Raw genomic sequence first — 26,063 nt, 5'->3', positions numbered from 1 at the left:
ATTTTAGGAAAACAGGGATAGGCATGCATCATTTTCCCAGCAGTCCCTGTCTTATCTAGAAGAAAACTGGACCATATTGATCAGGATATCTTCAGAAACCTACCAAGCTGTCGTCGATCCATGTCACATACAATCGCTACTGTACTGCGTCACAAAGGCGGTCATCTTGTTATGACTCTTTAGTGAATACGATTTACAAACAAGCCGCAGAGGCTATATCGGTACACACTGTGCGTCTAGTCTGAACAGCAGGGCTGGTTGCAGGTGCTGTTCCGGCGGCAGGTGAAGGGCTACCCCGAGCGCGTGCTGCTGACGCTGGCGTGCGACCTGTTCGGCATCGCGGGCTACTACGCGCTCACACTCACCGAGGCCGCCAAGTCCGGCATTCAGCTCCTCGTTGGCGATCCTGCTTATCTTAAGGTACAGTCTCAACTGAAACCTAGATGTGCACTACAGTAACCACGTTACGCCATAGTACGTTGCACCTGTCTTAGAAAGGAACAGAAACATTTTACTCAAATATCTTTAGAGCCGTTTACCTGTTTCCCTGTTATATACACAGTACCGGAGAACTGACGCTGATGAGCGCTATGGCTATCAGCGCAACAGCAAAAATTTCTTAAGTAACAGTAACCAGTATGTTGTCCTCGACGTCGAGTGTCAATCAGAGGCAAGGGTATATTCATGAGTGCCGCAGAGAAGTGTTACAAGTCTGTTGTTATTTTCTACATACATAAATGGTCTGGCGGACGGGATAAGCAGCAACCTGCGGCTGTTTGCTGATGATGCTGTGGCATACGGGAAGGTGTCGTCGTTGGGTGACTGTAGCAGGATACAGAATAACTTAGACAAAATTTCTAGTTGGTGTAGTGAAAGCTAACCAGCTCTAAATGTAGAAAAATGTAAGTTAATGTAGATGAGTATGAAAACCAAACTATCATGTTTGAATACAGTATTAGTAGTGCGCTGCTTGACACAGTCACGTTGTTTAAATGTCTGCGTGTAACGTTGCAAGGCAGTAAGAAATGGAATGAACATGTAAGAACTGTAGCAGTTGAGTGGCCGACTTAGGTTTTTGGGCGAATCTTAGTAAAGTGTGGTTCATCTGTAAAGGAGATCACATACAGACCACTAGTGCGAGTCATTGTACATACATACATTAATCCTTGTTCCATAGATTATGAATACGACATTTCGTAATGATGTGGAACGTGTCACTTTAACATAAGTTTTCTTTATACAAAATAATATATATTTTTTTACAGTTACTACTTCATATCTAAGAATTTCTCTGTTGAGTAGAAGGAGTTATCATTCAGAAATTCTATTAATTTTCTTTTAAATGTTGCTTGGCTATCTGTCAGACTTTTAATACCATTTGGCAGATGACCAAAGATTTTTGTGGCAGCATAATTCACCCCTTTCTGTGCCAAAGTGAGATTTAATCCAGAATAGTGAATATCATATTTTCTTATAGTGTTGTAGCTATGCACTTCGCTGTTATTTTTTTAATTGGGATGGGTTATTAATGACAAATTTCATAACTGAATAAATGTATTGCGAAGGTACTGTGAATATCCCGAGTTCCTTAAATAAATGTCTGCAAGGTGATCTTGGGTGGGCTCCAGCATTTATTCTGATTACACGCTTTGGTGCAATGAATACTTTCTCTCTTAATGACGAACTGCCCCAAAATATTATGCCATATGAAAGCAGTGAATGAAAATAGCCATAGTAGGCTAATTTACTGATATTTTTATCACCAAAATTTGCAATAACCCTAATAGCATAAGTAGCTGAACCTAACCGTTTCAGCAAATCATCGATGTGTTTCTTTCAATTCAATTTCTCATCAGTGCACACACCCAGAAATTTTGAGTATTCTACCTTAGCAACAGTCTTCCATTCATGATCTATATATATCAATGGTGTTATGCCATTTACTGTATAGAATTGTATAAACTGTGTTTTCTCAGAATTTAGTGAGAGTCCATTTGCAGAAAACCACTTAATAATTTTCTGAAAGACATTATTTGTAATTTTCTCAGCTGATTCTTGCTTCTTGTGTGTGTTTACTATACTTGTATCATAAGCAAAAAGAACTAACTTTGCATCTTCACGAATGTAGAGTGACAAGTCGTTAATATATATTAAGAAAAATAACGGACCCAAGACTGAACCCGGTGGAACACCTTTTATGATACCTCCCCAGTTAGAGGACTCTGCTGGTTTTTGTAGACTATCTGTACTATTAATGTCAACCTTCTGCATTCTTACAGTTAATTATGAATTAAACCATTTGTGCTCTACCCCACTCATACCACAATATTTAAGCTTATCTAGAAGAATTTCATGATTCACACAATCAAAAGCCTTTGAGAGATCACAAAATATCCCAATGGGTGATGTTCGGTTATTCATTACATTCAATATTTGATCAGTGAAAGCATATATAGCAATTTCTGTTGAAAAGCGTTTCTTTGTTCAGTACTGTTCAAGTGTTTGCGATCCCCATCAGGTCTGATTAACGAAAGACACCGAAATAATTCAGAAGTGGGCTCCTATATTTGTTACCGAGAGGTTCATGCAAGACGCAAGTATGACGGTGGTGCTTCGAGAACTCAAATGGGAATCGCTGGAGAAAAGGTGACGTTCCTTTCGAGGATCACCATTGGGAAAATATAGAGAATCGACATTTGACGATGGCTGCAGAACATTTCTACTGCCGCCAATGTACATTTCTCATTAGGACCATGAAGATAAGATTAGAGAGATTAGGGCTCATGCGAAGACAAATAGACAGTCGTTTTCTTCTCTCTCGATTTGCGAATGGAACAGAAAAGGAAATGACCAGCAGTGGTACAGGATACCCTCCGCCACTCACTATACAGGGGCTTGTGGAGTCTGTACGTAGATGTAGATGAAGTGAGAAAGTAGGTCAGGGGTGATCCTCCGCTTTCCACTCCACTCACAACTGTTAGTTCAATTCTGCGTATAAATTTAGGAAAACAGGGAAAGGCAGGAGGCACTATTTTCCCAGCAACCCTTGTCTTATCTACAAGAAAATTGGACCAGCTTGATCTTCCGTAAGCTCTGCAGTTGGTAGAAAGTTTCTCTCTGTGTTATCTGAATCACCCACGCAAACTCATGTGACCGCGTTCGTGCGGGAGAATGCAGTCGGAAATACAAGTATTTCACGATACAGAGGTGGGAGATGTTGACTTACAGATTCTGATCATCAGAAAGTGGGGAATGTCCCACTGTTAAAACTTAGACCTTTTGGGATTCGATAACGTAGTATGAGAATGTGATACTTTTGATGATGATGCTTCCGTCCGTTAGGAACGTTAGGTTAGCCAATCCAATCGGCGCAGCAAGTGGGCTATATGGTGACACCACATTTCACTCTTCCCGAGTTCTATATTTCTGGATCAACAACAGGAAAAAACAATACATACAAGTGCTTTATAGCAGCTCATCCCAAACATCGATAAAGTATCTAGGGATAATGTAACGGAATGGGATGATGTAATGGTTCAAATGGCACTGAGCACTATGGAACTTAACATCTGTGGTCATCAGTCCCCTAAGGACATCACCACATCCATGCCCGTGGCAGGATTCGAACCTGCGACCGTAACAGTCGCGCGGTTCCGGACTGAGCGCCTAGAACCGCTCGGCCACCGCGGCCAGCTGGATGATGTAAAATAATAATAAAAAATCACTTGTAACGAGCGCATTTTTCTGCCGCGGATTTATCAAAAGAATATTTCGAAAGTACAGTGCGGCTGCAAACAACACCATATACAAAAACAATATGTGACGTACATGAAATGCATTCGCAGCTGAAAATAAGGATAAGCATCAGCTGTATAATGGAACGACTACAATGAAAATTTATGCCGGACAGGGACTCGAATCCAGATTATCTGCTTGCTACGAGCGGTCGCCTTCCCTTTGGACTATCCCAGCACGATTCATGGCTAGACCAAAACTGCATGCATGCTTGTTCGAAGACACGTTGTATCGAACTTCTGAACAACACGGGCACAGCAATAGCGTATTTATCTAGCGACACCGGAAAGCAACTTTCAATTAAAATGTCTCCGCTGCACGGGAATACACATAATGGATGTATGAGTACAGTTTGTAGACAGTTGAGCGACGACATATGGAAGTTTGGGTCTGGATGTGTGTCGTACTCGGATAGCCTAATAGTAAGACGACCGCTCGCGATAAGCGGGAAATCCGGGTTCGAGCCCCGGTCCGGCATAAATTTTCATTGTCCTCGTTCCATTGTACAGTTGATGGCTGTCCATATTCACAAGCGTGCATACATTTCATGTGCGACGCAAGTGGTGAGCTAGACCCAGGTCGAATCAGCGCGGCGGATTAACGACCGTGGGCCGGTACACTGGACAGCCTATATGTGGTCTTTAGGCGGTTTCCCACGCTTATTTAGAAAATGCTGGGCTGGCCCCGAAAATCCACTTCAGAAAATGCGACACCCAATCAATTAAAAGAAGATAACACACAGGATAAAGTTTACACGATGCACTCACAGATGGCTCACACGACATTCCTCCCTTAGGTTACCCTTTCGAGTGTGATGCCAGGAAGGGAATCCGGCCACAAAGTTAAGAATTAAAATGAAATTTTAAAAATCCTGAAAAATGCGGTCAGGATAGATGCAAGGGAAACAAACTAAGAAAAAGAAAGGTTTCCGAATACACTGAAGAAAGAAAAAATCGCAACACCAGTTAATAATTAATGAAGGATAACGAAATTTCAGAAATACATTTGTCCAGGTAACATATTTAAGTGGTTAACGTTGCAAGACCACACGTTAATGTAAGCGCGAGATAAGCCATTGCAAATGTGACAGGCTGGTACATTAATAACCGGTGTGACCCTCCAGAATGCTGAATGCAAGCATGCAAACGTGCACAAATTGTGTTGTAATGGTGCCAGATGTCACTTTGTGGAATCGAATTCCAAACCTGTAGCACTTGATCGTTCAATACAGGGACGGTTAATTGTGTTTGTGGACGACGATGGTCTCGCGGTTCTAGGCGCGCAGTCCGGAACCGCGCGACTGCTACGGTCGCAGGTTCGAATCCTGCCTCGGGCATGGACGTGTGTGATGTCCTTAGGTTAGTTAGGTTTAAGTAGTTCTAAGTTCTAGGGGACTGATGACCACAGCTGTTAAGTCCCATAGTGCTCAGAGCCATTTGGACGACGATGGAGTTGTCATGAGATGGTGTACGATATGTGCACGATTGGAGAGAAATCTGGCGGTCAGGCAGACCAAGGCAACATGTCGACACTTTGTAGAGCATGTTGGGTTGCAACAACGGTATGTGGACGAGCGTTATCCTTTTGCAAACACCACTTGAAATGCTCCTCATAATTGGTAGCTCAACAGATGGAATCACAACACTGACATACAAATTTGCAGTCCGGGTGTGTGCTAGTGCTGTCATACGTAATCGCATCCCAGACCATAACCCCAGGTTTATGTCCAGCGTGTCTAGCACGCAGACAGGTAGCTTTCAGACCCTTAACTGGCTTGCTTCTAACCAACACATAGCCATCACTGGTACCGAGGCAGAACCAGCCTCCACAATGTTGTCCAACGAGCTCTCTCCCGACACCACTGAAGTTGCAAATGGCCGTGGTTTGGGGTCAGTGGAATGCTTACTACAGGGTTTCTGGTTCGGAGCTATCCTTGAAGTAACAGATTTTTAACAGTTCGTTGTATGACTGTGATGTCAACTGCTACTCAAATTGCTGCTGCAGATGCAGAGCCACACGCCCAACACGCTCCATCCCGGTAGCGCCATGATGCCGTCTTCTTACGACCGTACATTTTAGTGACCACCAGTGCCAGCAAACATGCACGGGTGGCTGCATTCCTGCCAAATCTTTGTGCAATGTCACAGAAGGAACATGCAGCTTCTCGTAGCCCTATTACACGACCTCGTTTAAATTCAGTGGGGTGTTGATAATGGCGTCTTTGTCGCCGTAAAAGAATTCTTGATTAACATCAACTCACCATGTCTAATTTTAAAGGTAACTAACGATCACGAACGTTACAGCGTGTATTTAAAGCAAACCTGATTGGCATCCTCATAGTGGCGCTACTAGTGCCACTCTTAGGCGACAGGGGCGGAATTTAAATAGACATCATCTTTCAGATGCAGAAACACACCTACCAACTTCTGTTTATGTCACACAACTGCTTATTGGTGTTGTAATTTTTTTCCGTTAGTGTACGTGGCTCTCCGGATGGTATAAATACAAGAGGTCGAAATATTTGAAAACCGTACTGATAAATTTGTAACCGACCTATGAAACCTGTATCATAGTGTCTCTACATCTAAGTTTACGTTTACATCTAGGGGAGAATGCGGCAATGTCGGCTGGCTGAAGTTTTTTTTTGACTTTACTGTACAATTGTTATGGTTAATGGCTTCAAATGGCTCTGAGCACTATGGGACTCAACTGCTGAGGTCATAAGTCCCCTAGAACTTAGAACTACTTAAACCTAAGGACAACACACACATCCATGCCCGAGACAGGATTCGAACCTGCGACCGTAGCGGTCGCGCGGTTCCAGACTGTAGCGCCAGAACCGCTCGGCCACCAGCGGCCGGCTGTTATGGTTAATCGGAATATTAATATACTACGCCCTTACCTCAAGACCTGTTCTATGAATAGCACAGTGTAATGAAATCTTCGTGAACGCAAAGTGAAATGCAGCCAATCAGTTGCAGAAATTAAAGTTTTATTCAAACCTATTGACCTAGATTTCGACGTCTTTAAATCATCTTCGCCGGCCGGAGTGGCCGACCGGTTCTAGGCGCTACAGTCTGGAACCGCGTTACCGCTACGGTCGCAGGATCTAATCCTGCCTCGGGCATGGATGTTTGTGATGTCCTTAGGTTAGTTAGGTTTAACTAGTTCTAAGTTCTAGGGGACTAATAACCTCAGCAGTTGAGTCCCATAGTGCTCAGAGCCATTTGAATCTATTCGCGAACAGTTGTGGCCTGGTGTCAATCCATAAAAATTCCATCGTTGTTTGGGAACACGAAGTCCATGAATGGCTAGAAATGGTCACCAAGCAGCCGAACATAACCATTTCCACTCAATGATCGGTTCAGTTTGATCGGAGGATCCAGTTCATTCTATGTAAAGACAGCCCTCATCATTATAGAGCCACTATCGGTATGCACAGTGTTTTGTTGCAGCTTGGGTCCTTACCTTCGTGGGGTCTACGCCAAATTCGAACCCAACAGTCAGCTCTTTTCAATTGAATTTGGGACTCATACAACCAGGTCACGGTTTCCCAGTTGTCTAGAGTCCAACCAATATGGGAAAGAGCCCAAGAGAGGCGCTGAGGGCGATGTCGTGCTGTTAGCGAAGGCACTCGCGTCGGTCGTCTGCTAACATAGCCCATTAACATCAAATCTCTCCGTACTGTTCTATCGGATACGTTCGTCGTACGTCACACCTCGATTGCTACGGTTATCTGAAGCAGTGTTGCTTGTCTGTTAGCACTGATACCAGAAACGACGCTGCTCTCGCTCGTTAAGTGGAGGCCGTCGGCCACTACGTTGTCCGTGCTGAGAGGTAATGACTCAAATTTGGTATTATCTGCACATTCTTGACACTGTGACTCTTAGAATATTGAAGTCTGTAACGATTTTAGAAATGTAATGTCCCATGCGTCTATTTCCAACTACAATTCCGCGCTTAAAGTCTCTTAATTCCCGTCATGCGGCCATAATGACGTCGGACACCTTTTCACATGACTCACCTATGTGCAAATGACAGCTCCGCCAACGCACTGCACTGTTGTACCTTGTGTACGCGATACTACCGCAATCTGTATATGTGCATATCGATAACCCATGACTTTTGGAATCTCAGTGTATTACCACCTCCGATAATATGTTGATAATGTAAATGATTCAGTTTAGACGTTTACTTACACTTTGTGTATATAAGATTACCTTTCGGTCTTTGGTACAGAGTGTACTTATGAAAGTCTACAATTTTTACTCTCACATTTTTACTCGTTTTATATAATAATTGTCTCTAATATTTTACTAACTCTCTCATCCTCCCCACCCCGACCCCTTCTCCCCTCCCAAATCCACCTCCCTCTCTTACAAATGATATACTTCAAGGTATTTTACAGTTTAGAGGATTAAATGTTTTTTAAAAACACGTTTTTCGGGTGATAACCTAAAAAAAAAATGCCATATGTTGCGTTTTCGTATTGTCATATGGTCACTAATTACCTTGCTTCTAGGTTATTGTTTCGATATTCTTCTGGTCTGAAGCTATTTTAGTGATATTGTTTCACACTCTCGGGCACGCATGCCGCGCATACAAGTACCGCCCCCTCTGTTTCGAAACTTTCCTTAACACAACAGACATCGGCGCGACGTCAGATCACAAGTTACATTTGTCGAGTACTTTCTGACGATCAGCATGGTTCGTATGGTTTTCTATTACGGAGGTGCTTTCTTTCATTGATGCCTGATGGCTACAATTTTAACATACGTAGAAAATATTTTGTAATCAGTAAGTGTAAATAATTCATGGTAAGGTAGTGAGTTATTTTTCACTTTTTCTGTACACCTATACATTAATTGTATACCTATTAACTGTGATAAGTGTAACCACTGACCTTCCTGAAGAGGGTATTTTAAAGATGTAGAAAACTAGGTTAAGGGATTTGAATAAACCTTTCATTTCAGCGGCTGACTCGCTGTATTATATATTATCCTCGCGAAGATTCCATTCTACAGTTGTTGCATCCAACCATGTTCAAGATTTTACAGTGTAATAAGTTTTAATTCTTATTCATAGCACTTAATTACATTGGAAATATAAGAGCTCCAATTACAAGGGTTGCAGAAAGTGTCTTGTAGTCTCTCGGTCATTGTCTTTTCTGTGATAATATCTGTTTTTATGATATCCTGCGCTGACAATAATAATATAACAAGTATGCCTGGGAACGTATCGTTACTATTTCAGTTCAGTTCTCCAATGTTTAGCTCACTGTTTTACAGAGATCCCAAATACAGTACAAAATATTCTCCCGATTAATGCCTCCACCAAGTGCCCAGTCATCTTCAAATGAGACATAATGAACTTTTCAGTCTCTTCTGTAGACCATTTATTTCCAGTAAATTCCGATTTCCTTCGCCGCTTTGTAACTAGTTTTAGATGGCCACCCTTTTGCCTGTTTATTTTATTTTGGAACACCCCATACTTCTGCAACTCTCTTTGAGATTTTATTTTGCCTGCTTTTAATCTCTTCTCTTCAGTGGCGATACTTTTCTTTCCTAATTAAGAAGTAAGAAGCAGAAAATATAATTTAAAAATTACTCTGACCGATACTGAAAGACAATCGGGTGGCCGGTACTCCACGGCAGACCACCAATATGATCTTGTCACATTGTACGTTATTTTATAGAAATTGTCATGAAACGTATGTTAGATGTCAATCCTTCCAAAACATAGAGAACTGAAATATAACAATGAAATAATCACCTTAAAAACGGATACCACAGTCCTCAAAATATCTTCCATGCGCTAAGAGCTACAGAAACACCAGCACGCACTCACAATGGAAACTCCCCAATGCATCCCTCTAATATTTAGTGGTAAGATGGCCCATTGGACAGTCCGTCAAACACTGAATACAAATCAAGCATGAAAGCAGGAAGAAGGTGTAGTGAACTGTGAAAAAAGAAGCGAAACAGAAACAGCATACGGTTCAAGTTTAGTATGTGCAACAAAGAGCGAGTTTGAACAGCCACGGCGTCGTGTTTGTGTGGTTACGATGCTGGATTGTAAAGCGGGAGATCGCTGTTCAGATCTCCCTTGTGCCCGCCCCCCTTTTTTTCGCAAATTTATGAACTGTCCGTCCGTTCATTGACGTGTCTCTCCTCCTTCTGTTTTCTTGGCGTTTGTCATACTATACATTGATAATAGAATATGAGTCATGTGGTAAGAATATATTACCGTCGCAAGTAAATGCGATGAGTAGTGAGAGCAGGCGAGATGAGGCATAGACCTCTCACAGAAATTATAACAACAAATAAACGGATGTGAACTATGTTAAAACAAAGGATTTCGAGAATCAACACGTCAAAAATGGAACGCAAGAGTGGTAACATGTGGTGTTTGTGCAGAACAAACAGGAGACACGACGTCTGGAATTCCCTTCGTTACACCTCGCTGTTACAAACGGACGTTATACCACGACACTGACACAGATCTGAATAAAGCGAACAGACATATCATTGACCTGACGGACAGTTTGTAATTTTTTGAAAAAAATGTGAGGCATGAGGGAGACTTGAACACAGATCTCTCTCTTCGAAATCCAACACAGTGACTACATAACCACGACGCTTCGCTGTTTCTATTTTGCTTCTTTTTTCACAGTTCAGTACACCTCGTTCCTGTTTTCATGCTTGATATGTGTTGTTTTTGACGGGCTATCCACTAGGCCATATTGCCACTAAATTTGATAGGAGTGTATTGGGGAGGTTTCCTTGTCAGAGCAGGCAAAACACTGAAGAGACGGAGAAAATATCCAACTCCATTTCACATGGATACACAAGCTTTCTTCTGCTTACTGTACACTTCTGCCATTTTCAGGCGCAAAAAGATATCATAGTATTGGCCGGTACTGTAAGCCAGCCAATACTGCACGACTCTCCGCTATATTTCGCAAGCCACCTTATAGTGTATATCGGAGGGTTCTTGTCTTTTCCTTCCCTGTTACAATCACAAACTGTGTATGGGAAGGACTGTCGATTAACCTCCGTTCGAGTTCAGATTTCTCTGACTTTTTCATCGTAGACATTTCGCGAGACGTATGTGGGAAGAAGTAATTTACTGCCCGGCTCTTCTCGGAACGTACGCTCTTGACATTTCAGCAGTAAACCTATTCGTAATACACAATGCCTCTTTTTCAGCGTCAGCTAATGTAATTTGCAGTACTGCGTAACGCTCTCATACTGACTGAATGATTCCGTGACGAAACACGCACTCTCATTTGGATGTGCACCATCTCTTCGGTTAACCCAAATTGGTAGGAGTCCCCGACTGATCAAAAGTACTCAAACATTGGTGTAACGCACGGCTTTCCGGGTGGGAAGGAGCGCCGGTCCCCGGTACGAATCCGCCCGGCTGATTTGTGTAGAGGTCCGGTGAGCCGGCCAGTCTGTGGATGGTTTTCAGGCGGTTTTCCATCTGCCTCGGCAAATGCGGGCTGGTTCCCCTTATTCCGCCGCAGCTACACGATGTCGGCGATTGCTGCGCAAACAAGTTCTCCACGTACGCGTACACCACCATTACTCTACCACGCAAACATAGGGTTTACACTAGTCTGCTGTGAGAAGTTCCCTGGGGAGTCCACAGGGGGCCGAACCGCACAACCCTGGTTCGGTGTGGGGCGGCGGGGGGTGAAGTGGAATGCGGTAGTCGTCGTGGGGTTGCGGACCACTGCGGCTGCGGCGGGGACGGAGCCTCTCCGTCGTTTATAGGTCCCCGGTTTAACATCCACTCAACAACTCACATCGTGAAGGGTGCCTGGTGAAAATAACATAACTCAAATATTGGTCGAAAAAGTGTTTTGTAAGTAATAGGTTTCGTGGAAAAGTTAGCTGTTCCTGAGATTCTCCCAATGAATATGAGCCTGACGTCTGCTTTGCCTAAAAATTATTTTATGTAGTCATTCCACCTCAGGTGTCTCCGGATAGGTATTCCAAGATATTTTACAGTAGTTACTGTTCCCAGTGACTTTCTGGCAGCAGGATAATCAAACAGCAGGTGAGCCCTTCGCGTATTTACATTGTTGTAAGTAGGTACTAAACTGTCTTTGACCATCTTTTAGTGAAACGCTGTTGAAATTTAACAAACCAATATTTTACGCCAACGGCAACTATTCTATTGTGTCCACCATACGCCTCATGGAAGAACAGTAAGAACAAAGTTGGTTAGATTAGGGCAAGTATGGAGGTACGCAGTGATATTCAGAATGCTCTGTTTGCTAGTGGAAGAGGTAAAGAGAGGGGCAAGGAACAATAAGAAGTAATCTCCAGCATTTGCTATACATTGCATTGAGGAGTATTCATGTGGGAGGAGAGGAAATGTAAATTCTCACTACAAAGAATAACTGTAAACCTACTATACTGCGGGATGAAACAGAACCTTTAATCAGTATCTCAAAGTGGCTCACAACGTTTGGGCTTGAACTAGTAACTAGAGTCGGCAGGGAAAATCTATGACACGATTGATATTTGAGTGTAGTTTACATCTTTCACTCTCAGAATGTACTGCATCCTATTTCCAGTGTGAAGTTACGCTAGCATTATGTATCGCTAATAAGAGCCCTGAAGGTACTATGTCACACTCTAGTTGTGAAAGAAGGAAAGAATATTGGCGTTTATCGTCCACCCAACAACTCTAATCGTGAAGAAAGAATACCTGTGTAAGAATGTGGGGGGGGGGGGGGTGTCCTTCAGCGCCTGGTGGAAATAAATTTCTGAAGATCCGGGCATGGTCGCCAGATGAAACAATCCTTTCATCTATCCTTGGAGCTTCTGCAGCATAATACAAAGTCTTACTTGCGGCCGCGGCAAGAATCCACTCAATCTCGGCGCTGAGCGGCGCGCGAGACCAATTACGTGACATATTGCTCCCCAGATTTACTCGGAAACGTTTATTGGCGGACCCGGATTAATTCTCTGTAATACTACGCTGATAAAATCAGTCTTAATAATGGTCGTCAGGCTCGCTTTGACCTGTGAGACAGGGTTAATCTCCTCACTGCTCCAAAGCCAGTAATTACAAAGCCGAGGTCTCTAACACACGCCTGTGTGGTGGTGCTCGTGTCGAGGATAAGACAGTTCGAATGCTGGCAGCGGATGAAATTTTCACTGATAGTATTTGGCCAGCAAGGGAAGAGGTGGTGGCGTAAAATTTCTGATCACCGGTATTTGCGCCAGTGTCTTGGGTTAAATTCCAAATGAAGCGATAGCATGTGACACCGTTGATTGGGGTCTGTCGGACAGGGACGTTAAGCTTAGCGGACTCCTTGTTGCTTTTCGAGAGGAGTGGACAGTGTACGCACCAGGTTTCACCCTCTGTCCTCTCTCAACATGACACTACACTACAGATAGACCATTACAGTCACCAATACTTAACATACACACTTCCAGACACAGCCCACATATTTCTCGACAGAAAGGTGCCTGCAGGCGCGGAGAATAGAGGAAAACCTCTCCAATTAGGCGACTGAACATGCCCTTCAGGGTCTCCCAGCCATTCATGACATACGACTTGGCGTTTTACTGGTCAGTAATTAAAGTCACGTAGATATCCAATTACTCCTAGAAAGATTTAGATCTGGCCAGTGGACCGGATAATGTACACCACTACCAGATCGTACACTGCCTCTAGCTGAACCATAGCAACTTTGGCCGATAATCTCGATGCAACAAAACGCGAATACAGTTTAAAATCGAAATGTTCAACAAAAACCAACAACTAAAATTTTTTCTGCAGCAAATGAAATTTATTAGCTTCAATTAAAACTCAACAACTCCACTTCATTCTGAATATAAGTGGCATTAGCAGAATAGGAAAAAGCGATCTTAAGCAGATAATTAAATACAGAATTATAAAAAATTTAAGAACTTTCTATCAAACTTCTTAAACATTATCAAAATTTTTCTGTATGTTGTCTCAATCGTATTTAACATAAAAAATTTTACGAAGTGATGACTTAACTACCATCTTGAGAACTGAGAACAGTGAAAGACAAAGAAAAATATCCTCAGGGAATAAGTTATAAAAAAAAACTGCTATTGACTTACTTTTAAACATTTTTAGAAGGAATTAACATACGTCATGTAGTATCGTAAATGCATCTAATAGTGTACAACACTGTTGCATCGTCCATAACATTCTTATTTTCAAATCTTTAGTTGAAATATATTATGTACAACCTAAAACGTACGTAACGGCAAATACATTATGTACTGGCTAACAAGAGAATAAGAAGAGAGACTAGATCGTTGAACGTACCACGCTATCTGTGATAGTAAATGAAACAAAGAGCCTGGACAGCATCGTAAACATTATATACACTAAAACGACTATATAATTATTTTCATTACAGTCATTAACTGCAAACAAAGATTTGACTTCGAAAAAGAAAGGCAAGTAACAAATGTTTGCTCTTCGTTAACAGATAATGAAAGCAATATGATTATTCAAAATAGTAAACAGTCGTAGTGAATATACCATGTAAGCTGTACTTGAAGTCAAATGTAAAACGTAAAATACAGGGTGGGGCAAATAAAAATGGCACAGAGAACAGAGTTCCAGGGTGCCAAGAAACACAGCAGACGAAAGGAAATATAGTACTAACCTGACTACTGCAGATGTTGGAAGTCATCAACATTCATGTCTTGACACTTTTGGGCCCTGATCAGTAAGTTGCTGAAGGCAGGTCGAAGCTGGACTCCGGGAACTGCAGAGGCCTCATGCGAAATGTTGTACTGCAGTTCTTGAAGACTATGAGGGTTGTTGCGAAACACCTTAGACTTGAAGGCTCCCCACATAAAGTAATCGCACAGAGACAGATCAGGTGTCCTGGGTAGGCAGGTAGGGCCTCAACCAGACCGACCTCTGCTATCAACTCTGTCAGGCGCGAAGATTGTGTAAATGGGCTTCAAGGTTCGGCCGGCTGTGTGGGCAGTTGCTCCAGCCTGTTGGAAGTAACTGTAGATCTTCTCCTCCTCCGTTAATGCTGCCATAAATGGTTTCCAAATGTTGGCTATGTAACGCGCCGAAGTCAGTGTCTAATGCAAGAAGATGGGACCAGTATTTCGGCATGCAGGCACTGAGCATCAAACCCCAACATTCTGATCGTACAACGGTGTTTCGTGGAAGTTAAGCAGATTCTCCGCTGCCCAAAACCTGTAATTCTTTGAGCTGATATAACCACTCAGGTGAAACCAGGATTCATCAGACATAAAGAACAGGTCCATGTCCAAGCCATTCATTTTTATCTCAGTGAATGGCCACTCACAAAACCTGAGGCGCTGAGGATCGTCTGTTCGTTGTAATGCATGAACAACAGTCACTTGGTGGGGATGCACGTGCAGGTCCAGGTGGAGTATTCGTCTGATTTGCTTGTCTCTTGCGACGGGCGTCTGGCTGATTTGGTAGAAATCTGAAGCATTTTCTGGTGAACTGCGCCACATTTTCTGGTGTGAGGGCACGTTTCGGAATGTTTCTTGACTTGTTCAAAACATCCTGTCTGACGCCGTATTCGGAATAAGCGAGCATGGAACTATTTGCCAGCACTGTGGCACCATCGAACTTCTCAGAATACAACTGACCACGCTGTTTCCAAGGCTTTTTTGTCACATAACTTTCCACAACGAACACCCGCTGCTCCACTGTATCATCGTCCCCTTTGCACTGCTCCACTCACACTGGCACAGCCCGCATCTCGTGGTCGTGCGGTAGCGTTCTCGCTTCCCACGCCAGGGTTCCCGGGTTCGATTCCCGGCGGGGTCAGGGATTTTCTCTGCCTCGTGATGGCTGGGTGTTGTGTGATGTCCTTAGGTTAGTTAGGTTTAAGTAGTTCTAAGTTCTAGGGGACTGATGACCATGGATGTTAAGTCCCATAGTGCTCAGAGCCATTTGAACCACTGGCACAGCCCGCACTACGCTTTGAACCGATGTGGATCACGTGGCAGGCATACACGTGGTGTTCTCGTCACAGGGTGTGGTTGTATGCATACATTCACGTCCAATCGCATCCACCAGTCCGGGCCACTTTTATTTGCTCGACCCTGCATACATACAACATACTGGGTAACTTGCCCAAACAGTAAAGATATTTGTACTCTGGGTGACACATGACCCACACGTACTCACAGTTACAGCAATAGTAAATGTTGTGTCTACACGAAAATGGCAAGTTAAACAGTTACAGAATGTGCCACTTCGTTCATCGAACACCACCTCTAGCTAACTACAGAATCCACGATCAAGTATAATGCGTCTTCCCATCAAACAAGTGTACTCTCGCGAAATCACAGCATTCAGCAAGAAATATCGAAAAAGCAGAATTCCACGACCACACACGGGAGTCCCATTCGGATTCTTTCGGTTTTCTGTACTACAAGACATAACTTGTTTGGTCACGAAGGATTACTTACTCCCTACTTCAGAAAATCAGTTACTTTCTAACACCAACGTCACCCCAGACAACAAAAGACTTCTCCTAACCTCGCGACAGATATCGGCTGACTCCCTGATTTCACAAGTTCCAAAAATTTCCAATCAAGCTCAGAAGCAGACTACAGGCATGTCCTTTGTTTACTGCTCCCGCTAATAGCGTCTCTGTTAAGCACTACTTTCTGCCACAATTCTCAGAAGTTTCTTTCCAAAAGGTGCTGGAAAGTACAGGCCGCCGTAGGAAAATTATTCACCCACTGAATCAGCGTAGTATGCTCAGACCAGTACCCGTTTAGGAGGATTAGGAAGAGATCAACCTATCATCCCCAGGCTGAACAAAGCTACCCTACCCTAGCTACCAGAAACTGGATACAGTGGTCACAGTAGCAAAGGACGATAGGCCCGGCCAGAAAATGATGCTATACGATATCAAAAACTATAACTGTGAAGGTTAGAGAAAACGTGCTCCTGTACGAATGTTGGACTTCCCATAAATAGTCACAATTTCGAGAACGACCACTCAGTAATGAATCGTCCATACTCGTCTCCATTTATACATAGCGACAATAAACACTAGGGACGTTTTCAGATTAACTTTTGGTGCAACTTACAATTACCAAGGATTTTCATTGAAAAGTTGGGATGCTGTGGTATTATAGTGTCATTGGATCTAAGAAATTAGGAATTAATCCTGTTTTTCACAAGTTTCTTAAATAATCTTGCCAGAAGTACGAAGTGGTGCAGTTAACGTATTCCCTAAGCCTTCACAAATCCGAGAAAATAAGCGGTCTGTTGTGATCTTTTTGTGTTTGTGAAACTAAACCACTGTAAAATTACCCTACCTAGGTTTATTCGTACTACGCGCAAGTGTAGTAGAAACAGATAGGCAGTGAGGGAGGCGGAACATATGCGGAATTTTACAGTCCAAACACATCTCATCTGCTCTAGTGCTTTCACTACTGCGTGCAGTTCTGCATCATACACTGTAAATTCCTTAGTTATCTGGGACTTGAAGACTCACTCAGAGAAAGTGTTCCAGCAGCCGAAAAAGGTGCCCTACTTAAACCCTCCTCTGAATACAGTTACACATAGGGTGGCGCAAAATACGTGTTAGAAAGTGATTGTCTACTACGGTGCAATCGTATGCTGTAAATGATTCTCTTTGTGATTCTGTAGTATTGTACCTCTGAAAATTCTATAGCTCACTCACTGGTGCTTCAATTCATCTGCATCTACATCTACATTTATACTCCGCAAGCCACCCAACCGTGTGTGGCGGAGGGCACTTTACGTGCCACTGTCATTACCTCCCTTTTCTGTTCAAGTCGCGTATGGTTCGCAGGAAAACGACTGCCGGAAAGCCTCCGTGCGCTCTCGAATCTCTCTAATTTTACGTTCGTGATCTCCTCGGGAGGTATAAGTAGGGGAAGCAATATCTTCGATACCTCATCCAGAAACGCACCCTCTCGAAACCTGGACAGCAAGCTACACCGCGATGCAGAGCGCCTCTCTTGCAGAGTCTGCCACTTGAGTTTGTTAAACATCTCCGTAACGCTATCACGGTTACCAAATAACCCTGTAACGAAACGCGCCGCTCTTCTTTGGATCTTCTCTATCTCCTCCGTCAACCCGATCTGGTACGGATCCCACACTGATGAGCAATACTCAAGTATAGGTCGAACGAGTGTTTTGTAAGCCACCTCCTTTGTTGATGGACTACATTTTCTAAGGACCCTCCCAATGAATCTCAACCTGGTACCCGCCTTACCAGCAATTAATTTTATATGATCATTCCACTTCAAATCGTTCCGCACGCTTACTCCCAGATATTTTACAGAAGTAACTGCTACCAGTGTTTGTTCCGCTATCATATAATCATACAATAAAGGATCCTTCTTTCTATGTATTCGCAATACGTTACATTTGTCTATGTTAAGGGTCAGTTGCCACTCCCTGCACCAAGTGCCTATCCGCTGCAGATCTTCCTGCATTTCGCCACAATTTTCTAATGCTGCAACTTCTCTGTATACTACAGCATCATCCGCGAAAAGCCGCATGGTACTTCCGACACTATCTACTAGGTCATTTATATATATTGTGAAAAGCAATGTTCCCATAACACTCCCCTGTGGCACGCCAGAGGTTACTTTAACGTCTATAGACGTCTCTCCATTGATAACAACATGCTGTGTTCTGTTTGCTAAAAACTCTTCAATCCAGCCACACAGCTGGTCTGATATTCCGTAGGCTCTTACTTTGTTTATCAGGCGACAGTGCGGAACTGTATCGAACGCCTTCCGGAAGTCAAGGAAAATAGCATCTACCTGGGAGCCTGTATCTAATATTTTCTGGGTCTCATGAACAAATAAAGCGAGTTGGGTCCCACGCGATCGCTGTTTCCGCAATCCATTTTGTTTCCTACAGAGTAGATTCTGGGTTTCCAGAAATGACATGATACGCGAGCAAAAAACATGTTCTAAAATTCTACAACAGACCGACGTCAGAGATATAGGTCTATAGTTTTGCGCATCTGCTCGACGACCCTTCTTGAAGACTGGGACTACATGTGCTCTTTTCCAATCATTTGGAACCTTCCGTTCCTCTAGAGACTTGCGGTACACGGCTGTTAGAAGGGGGGCAAGTTCTTTTGCGCACTCTGTGTAGAATCGAATTGGTATCCCGTCAGGTCCAATGGACTTTCCTCTGTTGAGTGATTCCAGTTGCTTTTCTATTCCTTGGACACTTCTTTCGATGTCAGCCATTTTTTCGTTTGTATGAGGATTTAGAGAATCAACTGCAGTGCGGTCTTCCTCTGTGAAACAGCTTTGGAAGAAGGTGTTTAGTATTTCAGCTTTAGGCGTGTCATCCTCTGTTTCAATGCCATCATCATCCCGGAGTATCTGGATATGCTGTTTCGAGCCACTTACTGATTTAACGTAAGACCAGAACTTCCTAGCATTTTCTGTCAAGTCGGTACATAGAATTTTACTTTCGAATTCACTGAACGCTTCACGCATAACCCTCCTTACGCTAACTTTGACATCGTTTAGCTTCTGTTTGTCTGAGAGGTTTTGGCTGCGTTTAAACTTGCAGTGAAGCTCTCTCTGCTTTCGCAGTAGTTTCCTAACTTTGTTGTTGAACCACGGTGGGTTTTTCCCGTCCCTCACAGTTTTACTCGGCACGTACCTGTCTAAAACGCATTTTACGATTGCCTTGAACTTTTTCCATAAACACTCAACATTGTCAGTGTCGGAACAGAAATTTTCATTTTGATCTGTTAGGTAGTCTGAAATCTGCCTTCTATTACTCTTGCTAAACAGATAAACCTTCCTCCCTTTTTTTTATATTCCTATTAACTTTCATATTAAGGGATGCTGCATCGGCCTTATGATCACTGATTCCCTGTTCTGCGCTTACAGAGCCGAAAAGTTCGGGTCTGTTTGTTATCAGTAGGTCCAAGATGTTATCTCCACGAGTCGGTTCTCTGTTTAATTGCTGGAGGTAATTTTCGGATAGTGCACTCAGTATGTCACTCGATGCTCTGTCCCTACAACCTGTCCTAAACATCTGAGTGTCCCAGTCTATATCTGGTAAATTGAAATCTCCACCTAAGACTATAAAATGCTGAGAAAATTTATGTGAAATGTATTCCAGATTTTCTCTCAGTTGTTCTGCCACTAATGCTGCTGAGTCGGGAGGTCGGTAAAAGGAGCCAATTATTAACCTAGCTCTGTTGTTGAGTGTAACCTCCACCCATAACAATTCACAGGAGCTATCCACTTCTACTTCATTACAGGATAAGCTACTACTAAAAACGACAAACACGCCACTACCGATTGCATGCAATCTATCCTTTCTAAACACCGTCTGTGCCTTTGTAAAAATTTCGGCAGAATTTATCTCTGGCTTCAGCCAGCTTTCCGTACCTATAACGATTTCAGCTTTGGTGCTTTCTATCAGCGCTTGACGTTCTGGTACTTTACCAATGCAGCTTCGACAGTTTACAATTACAATACCGATTGCTGCTTGGTCCCCGCATGTCCTAACTTTGCCCTGCACCATTTGAGGCTGTTGCCCTTTCTGTGATTGCCCGAGGCCATCTAACCTAAAAAACCGCCCAGTCCACGCCACACAACCCCTGCTACCCGTGTAGCCGCCTGCTGCGTGTAGTGGACTCCTGACCTATCCAGCGGAACCCGAAACCCCACCAACCTATGGCGCAAGTCGAGGGATCTGCAGCCCACCCGGTCGCAGAACCGTCTCAGCCTCTGATTCAGACCCTCCACTCGGCTCTGTACCAAAGGTCCGCTGTCAGTCCTGTCGACGATGCTGCAGATGGTGAGCTCTGCTTTCATCCCACTAGCGAGACTGGCAGTCTTCACCAAATCAGATAGCCGCCGGAAGCCAGAGAGGATTTCCTCCGATCCATGGCGACACACATCATTGGTGCCGACATGAGCGACCACCTGCAGATGGGTGCACCCTGTACCCTTCATGGCATCCGGAAGGACCCTTTCCACATCTGGAATGACTCCCCCCGGTATGCACACGGAGTGCGCATTGGTTTTCTTCCCCTCTCTTGCTGCCATATCCCTAAGGGGCCTCATTACGCGCCTGACGTTGGAGCTCCCAACTACCAGTACGCCCACCCTCTGCGACCGCCCGGATCTTGCAGACTGAGGGGCAACCTCTGAAACAGGACAAGCAGCCATGTCCGGCCGAGGATCAGTATCACCCGGAGACAGAGCCTGCAACCGGTTCGTCAGACAAACTGGAGAGGCCTTCCGTTCAGCCCCCTGCCACACCTCGAGACGACCTCCCACTCTACCAGAGGTGACGGGTCAGCCTCAATGCGGGAAGTATCCCGGGCAGCCACTGCCGTAGTCCAATCGGGAGATGCGTGGGACGAGCTGGCCGTCCCCGACAAACCCCCATCCGGACCCCCACAGTGATGCCCATTGGCAACAGCCTCAAGCTGTGTGACTGAAGCCAACACTGCCTGAAGCTGCGAGCAAAGGGATGCCAACTCAGCCCGCATCCAAACACAGCAGCATTGGAACAGTGGTACTGTGAACCCACACGTCCAAGGTGCTAGCTACTCCACTTCATCCACAAAAAGTCACTGTCTGGTGCGCAATCTGTGCACTGTATATTACAGGGCTGGAACATGAATTGTACCGGTTACACGACGCCACCGAATGCTCTGAGACTACTGGCTCATGAAAGATGGAGCACGTTCACACTGGGCTGCAGATGTCTTCCATTTATCTTCAGGCGACATTCAGCCACTTTGATATCGATCTGTATTAAATTCAGGTTGTCTGCTATAGTACAAATATAATAACAAGAATACATCAGCCCTTATTGCGTCGTACTAGACAGAAACTTTCTAACACCTACTTTGCGCCAACCTGTACTTGCAACTGTAATATAAAATTGTATAAAAACTAGCACTAAAATATGCAGACGTAGAGTCTAAATCTAAAATTACTCTGGGCCTCTTCAGTAACCTATGTGCCAGTCCGTTCCATCTCTGGGTATGAGTTAGCACTTGTCCTGTATCAACTATCTCTAGCTCAGACTTCACGCCGATCCCAAATGACCTCGTTACTCGTGTAAGATCTGCCCCAGAATAGAGTGAGCAACGGTTTGGTATGATGGCGAACTCGAAACAATGAAGATCTTATGTGCCTGACACACCATGAGGAGTTGCCGTTGGATTGTAAGTGGCAGATTCATAGTCTCAACAAAGACACTAGATATGGGGCTGGTCTTGTAAGTTCCTGTGGCCAGCCTGATTCCCTCATGGTGGATAACGTCAATGATCTTGAGCTAAAGAGGTCTTGATAATACATATACTCGAGCCCAAACTCTTGCCTTGTAAAATTGGAGAAAATGCGTCATGTCTGCCCTTTAAAACCTGTGGTTAAAGCCGTCCTCTGACAAGACTTGAAAACATACGAAAACGTAGGAGCTGGTGACGTCACAGCTTGGAATTCCGCATTCCACTAGACTGCAAAACGTGAAGTGAAGAATCCTCCGATTTTTGTCTCGTGTAGAGGAATGTGGCCAGTGAGAGATGGCATCGGTTGTACGTCAAAAGCAGAACATGGGAACCTCTATATTATATGGCGATAAACTTCGTATTTGACGGTTTATTTATTATAGGGTATGTAGTATGAATATAATTTGTTTCAAAGCATCAGCAAACTGAGAATATCACAAAAACGAGACGTTTTAAATGCGATTTGTTATAACAGAATGACAGAAAACCACGTAGTTAAAGACCTCCCGTATTTGATGCTTTTGTAACTTGTTTGCCACGAAAGCATACCAGTTCAGTGCTACGGTGCAATGAGAACCTAGCAGAAGCACGTTGTTTTGGTACAATGTGTGGCAGTGGCATATTAAATAATGACACTTCTACATACAGTTGTTACATAGTGTATACAGTATAAGAGAGGCACTGCACTTATGTTAAAGCTGTAGCGTTGTTGATAGTGTTGCTAACTTCAGAAAGAGAAGTAGCAGGCTCACGTCAAGGTAGTTCCAAATTTTGTTCTTCATAATTTTTTTTCTAAAAGATTCTGCATCTTTCTTATCAATTTAACAGATATGTTACCTATATTGGTCGAAATTAATTATTATAAATAATGTATTCGCGGTAATTGTTGTTGTACCGGGAAATGACTGAAATGTTTCCCCAGTGGCTACAAATCTTAACATGACTGCTGGTCTAGTTAGAAAGTAAACATAAGTTGCACACTGGAAGTTTTTGCTACTATGAAACGTTTTGTGAAATATATCTACCTACCTCTTAGCTTTATGGGCTGCCTCATGTCTGTATCTTGCCAGCAAATGTCTTTTTCAATCATGGTGAGCAGCTTCGAATAAACTCCGCCGTTCATTCAAAGGAAATAACGAATCTAACCCGATCCTGAAACCTATATGGAGTGCGTTACCTCAGAGTGATGGTAGTCAATACTACATTGGGAATATGGCTATTACGCATGCACAGACTGTCGTTAGACACTGTATTTTAACTATATTAAATTTAAAACTAAAAATCAGATGGAGATTCAATTCAGTTAACAAATTAATTTTACTAGTATGAATCTCATATCTTTGTACAGCACTGGGTAGTGTTTTTCTACCAGCAATTCGCTGTTCATGCCATCGACGAGTCCACAAACTTCTTCGCGATTTTCTCCGCTCTTCTTCAACAGTAGCAAAGTTAACGCAGCTATTTTCGTTCGAACACTGTGTGATTTGCACATGATATGCAGCCGAGAACCACCGTTGAAGAGCGCTGGGGTTTGAAATCACGGTGAGAAGCACATTCCTTTCAGAGCATGCAGCAGCCACGACGGACACCACTTCTGGCGTGCTTCGCGACAAAAAACAAGTCATCTGTATGGATGGATTAGCCTCTTGAAGATGCTGCTCAATGACTTCGATGTCCTTACCTGCATGTTCTTGAGGTGTGGTCGCCACGACCATTTTGAATAGGAAACGAGGCCTAAAGACTTCAAGAACGTGTAAAACTAGGGTGTTATCCTCATTTACTAGCCATGTAAATTAAAAATTTGTCGAGAACGGTTAAAATCAAAAGACACACACACGTAGAAAATAAATATCTGTCTCTGCAGACCACTTCCCAAAAACCTCAGCTATGAGACGAAATTGACGATTGCTGTTGCAGGATCGGAGAAGGAGCAACAAACCGCGAAATCTTCCACAAATAAGGAGCATTAAACAGAATTTCGTATCGTGAACATTATATTATTCAGCGCTAAGGCAAAGAAGTTAACACTTAAGATATTTCGTTTGAGGGCTTAACTCTCCTGCTCGAAACCATCAGACAGTACTTCACCAACTCACTAATTTAAAATACGTTGAGATGAGACTCACCGAATGAATATGAGCAAACGATCACGAAGACACCACTGATGGAGCTGTCCTACAATAATGGACCGGCAAGAAATGTTTAACAGCGAAAATAACCTTTTACCATGCAGTATACATACACCGACAGCCATTAACATCAGGAAAGCTTATAAATAACGTAATTTTATTTGCTGTGTGTATGCAATACAGTAGGAAGATTACATGACTAAATTTATAGTTGACTTGCAAGTGAGGTGACAAAACTCATGGGATAGCTCCTAATATCGTGCCGGATTTCCTATTTCCCGGCGTAGTCCAGCAATTTGACGTTGCATGAACTCAATAATTTTTGGAAGTCCCCTGCAGAAATATTGAACCATGCTGTCTCAACAGCCGTCCACTGTTGCGAAAGTGTTGCCGATGCAGGAAGTTGTGCACTACTGACCTCTCGATTATGTCCCATAAATGTTCCATAGAATTCATGCCGGGCAATATGGGTGGCCAAATCATTCACTCGAACTGTCAGTTGCAAACGATTGTGGCCTGGTGACATGACATCATCGCTTGGGAACATGAAGTCCATGAATGGCTGAAAGTGATCTCCAAGTAGCCGACCATAACCATTTCTAGTGGTGATCGGTTCAGCTGGGCCAGAGGACACAGTTCATTCCATGTAAACACAGTCCACACCATTATGGAGCCAGTACCAGCTTGCACAGTTCCTTGTTGACAACTTGGGTCCATGGTTTTGTGGGGTCTGCGTCACACTTTAAGCCTACCATCAGCCCTTACCAACTGAAATCGGGACTCAGCTGACCAGCCCAGATGAGTATAGAGTCTAGTCGATATGGCACGAGAGCAGGAGAGGCGCTGCAGGCGATGTCGTGCTGTTAGCAAAGGCATCGGTCATCTGCTGCCCATAGCCCATTAAAGCCAAATTTCGCTGCACTGTCCAACCGGATACGTTCGTCGTACGTCCCACAGTGATTTTTGCTGTTATTACATGCAGTATTTCTTGTCTGTTAGATCTGACAACTCTACGCAAACGCCGCTGCTCTCGGTCGTTAAGTGAAAGCCGTTGGCCACTGCGTTGTTCGTGGTGAAAGGTAATTCCTGAAATGTGGTATTCTCGGTACACTCTTGACAATTCCGATCTCGGAATACTGAATTCTCTAACGATTTCCGAAATGGAATGTCCCATACGCCTAGCTCCAGCTACCATTTCGCACTAAAAGTCTGTTAATTCGAATCACCGGAGTACAAATGAGAGCTCCGCCAATGCACTACTCTTTTATACCTTGCATACGCGATACTATTGACATGCTGTCCCATGACTTTTCTCACCTGAGTCTACAAGGAGCGAAATTTAGTACTCAGAGCTGTCACCCCTGGGAGCAACAGTGGCTTCAAAACGATTGAACTTAAGGTTCAACTGGTGATGGATGACAGATATGAGTACGCCATTCCATGCTGCTGGGACTTTGCCACACATTTCAGTCAAAGAGGCTGATGAGTGAAGGAATTTCAGTATCTCGGCAACTCATGATCATATGTTTTCAGTGGGTGAAATATCTGGAGAATGTGCTGTCACGGAAATCTCTAAGATAGGGGACAGCCCTTATCACAGCAGAAATGAAACTCCTGCTTTACCAGTCACCGTCTATGCGATCCAGAGGCGAACGTGTTGCGTACTCAATAGTTGTGGATTCGTGTGACGATAAAGAATGTAGTGTAACAACATTCATTCTCCTCAGAGCCTTTACTCGCCGATACGTCCATGGTCATGCTGCACGCAGACCCGGGATTCGGCTGAACAGGACGCACCGTCATTAATTGTCTCTGCTTCCTATCTGCTGTAAAGGCACGTACGCACACAGTAACACCGCACA

General features: G+C 43.7%; 1 protein-coding gene across 1 annotated transcript in view; it reads left to right on the top strand.

The window, feature by feature from the left end:
* LOC126470696 (thrombospondin type-1 domain-containing protein 1-like) overlaps positions 1–26,063 on the top strand; it is a gene marked incomplete at both ends in the record, with an annotated part of 365,133 nt that overhangs the window by 188,058 nt on the left and 151,012 nt on the right. Inside the window, one exon of the mRNA XM_050098697.1 lies at positions 265–420. Coding sequence (XP_049954654.1) covers positions 265–420 — 156 coding nt within the window. The remainder of the gene's footprint in view (positions 1–264; positions 421–26,063) is intronic.

Source organism: Schistocerca serialis, chromosome 3, assembly GCF_023864345.2.
Source record: "Schistocerca serialis cubense isolate TAMUIC-IGC-003099 chromosome 3, iqSchSeri2.2, whole genome shotgun sequence".
Lineage (NCBI taxonomy): Eukaryota > Metazoa > Arthropoda > Insecta > Orthoptera > Acrididae > Schistocerca > Schistocerca serialis.
This window is presented reverse-complemented; position numbering and strand designations above follow the sequence as displayed.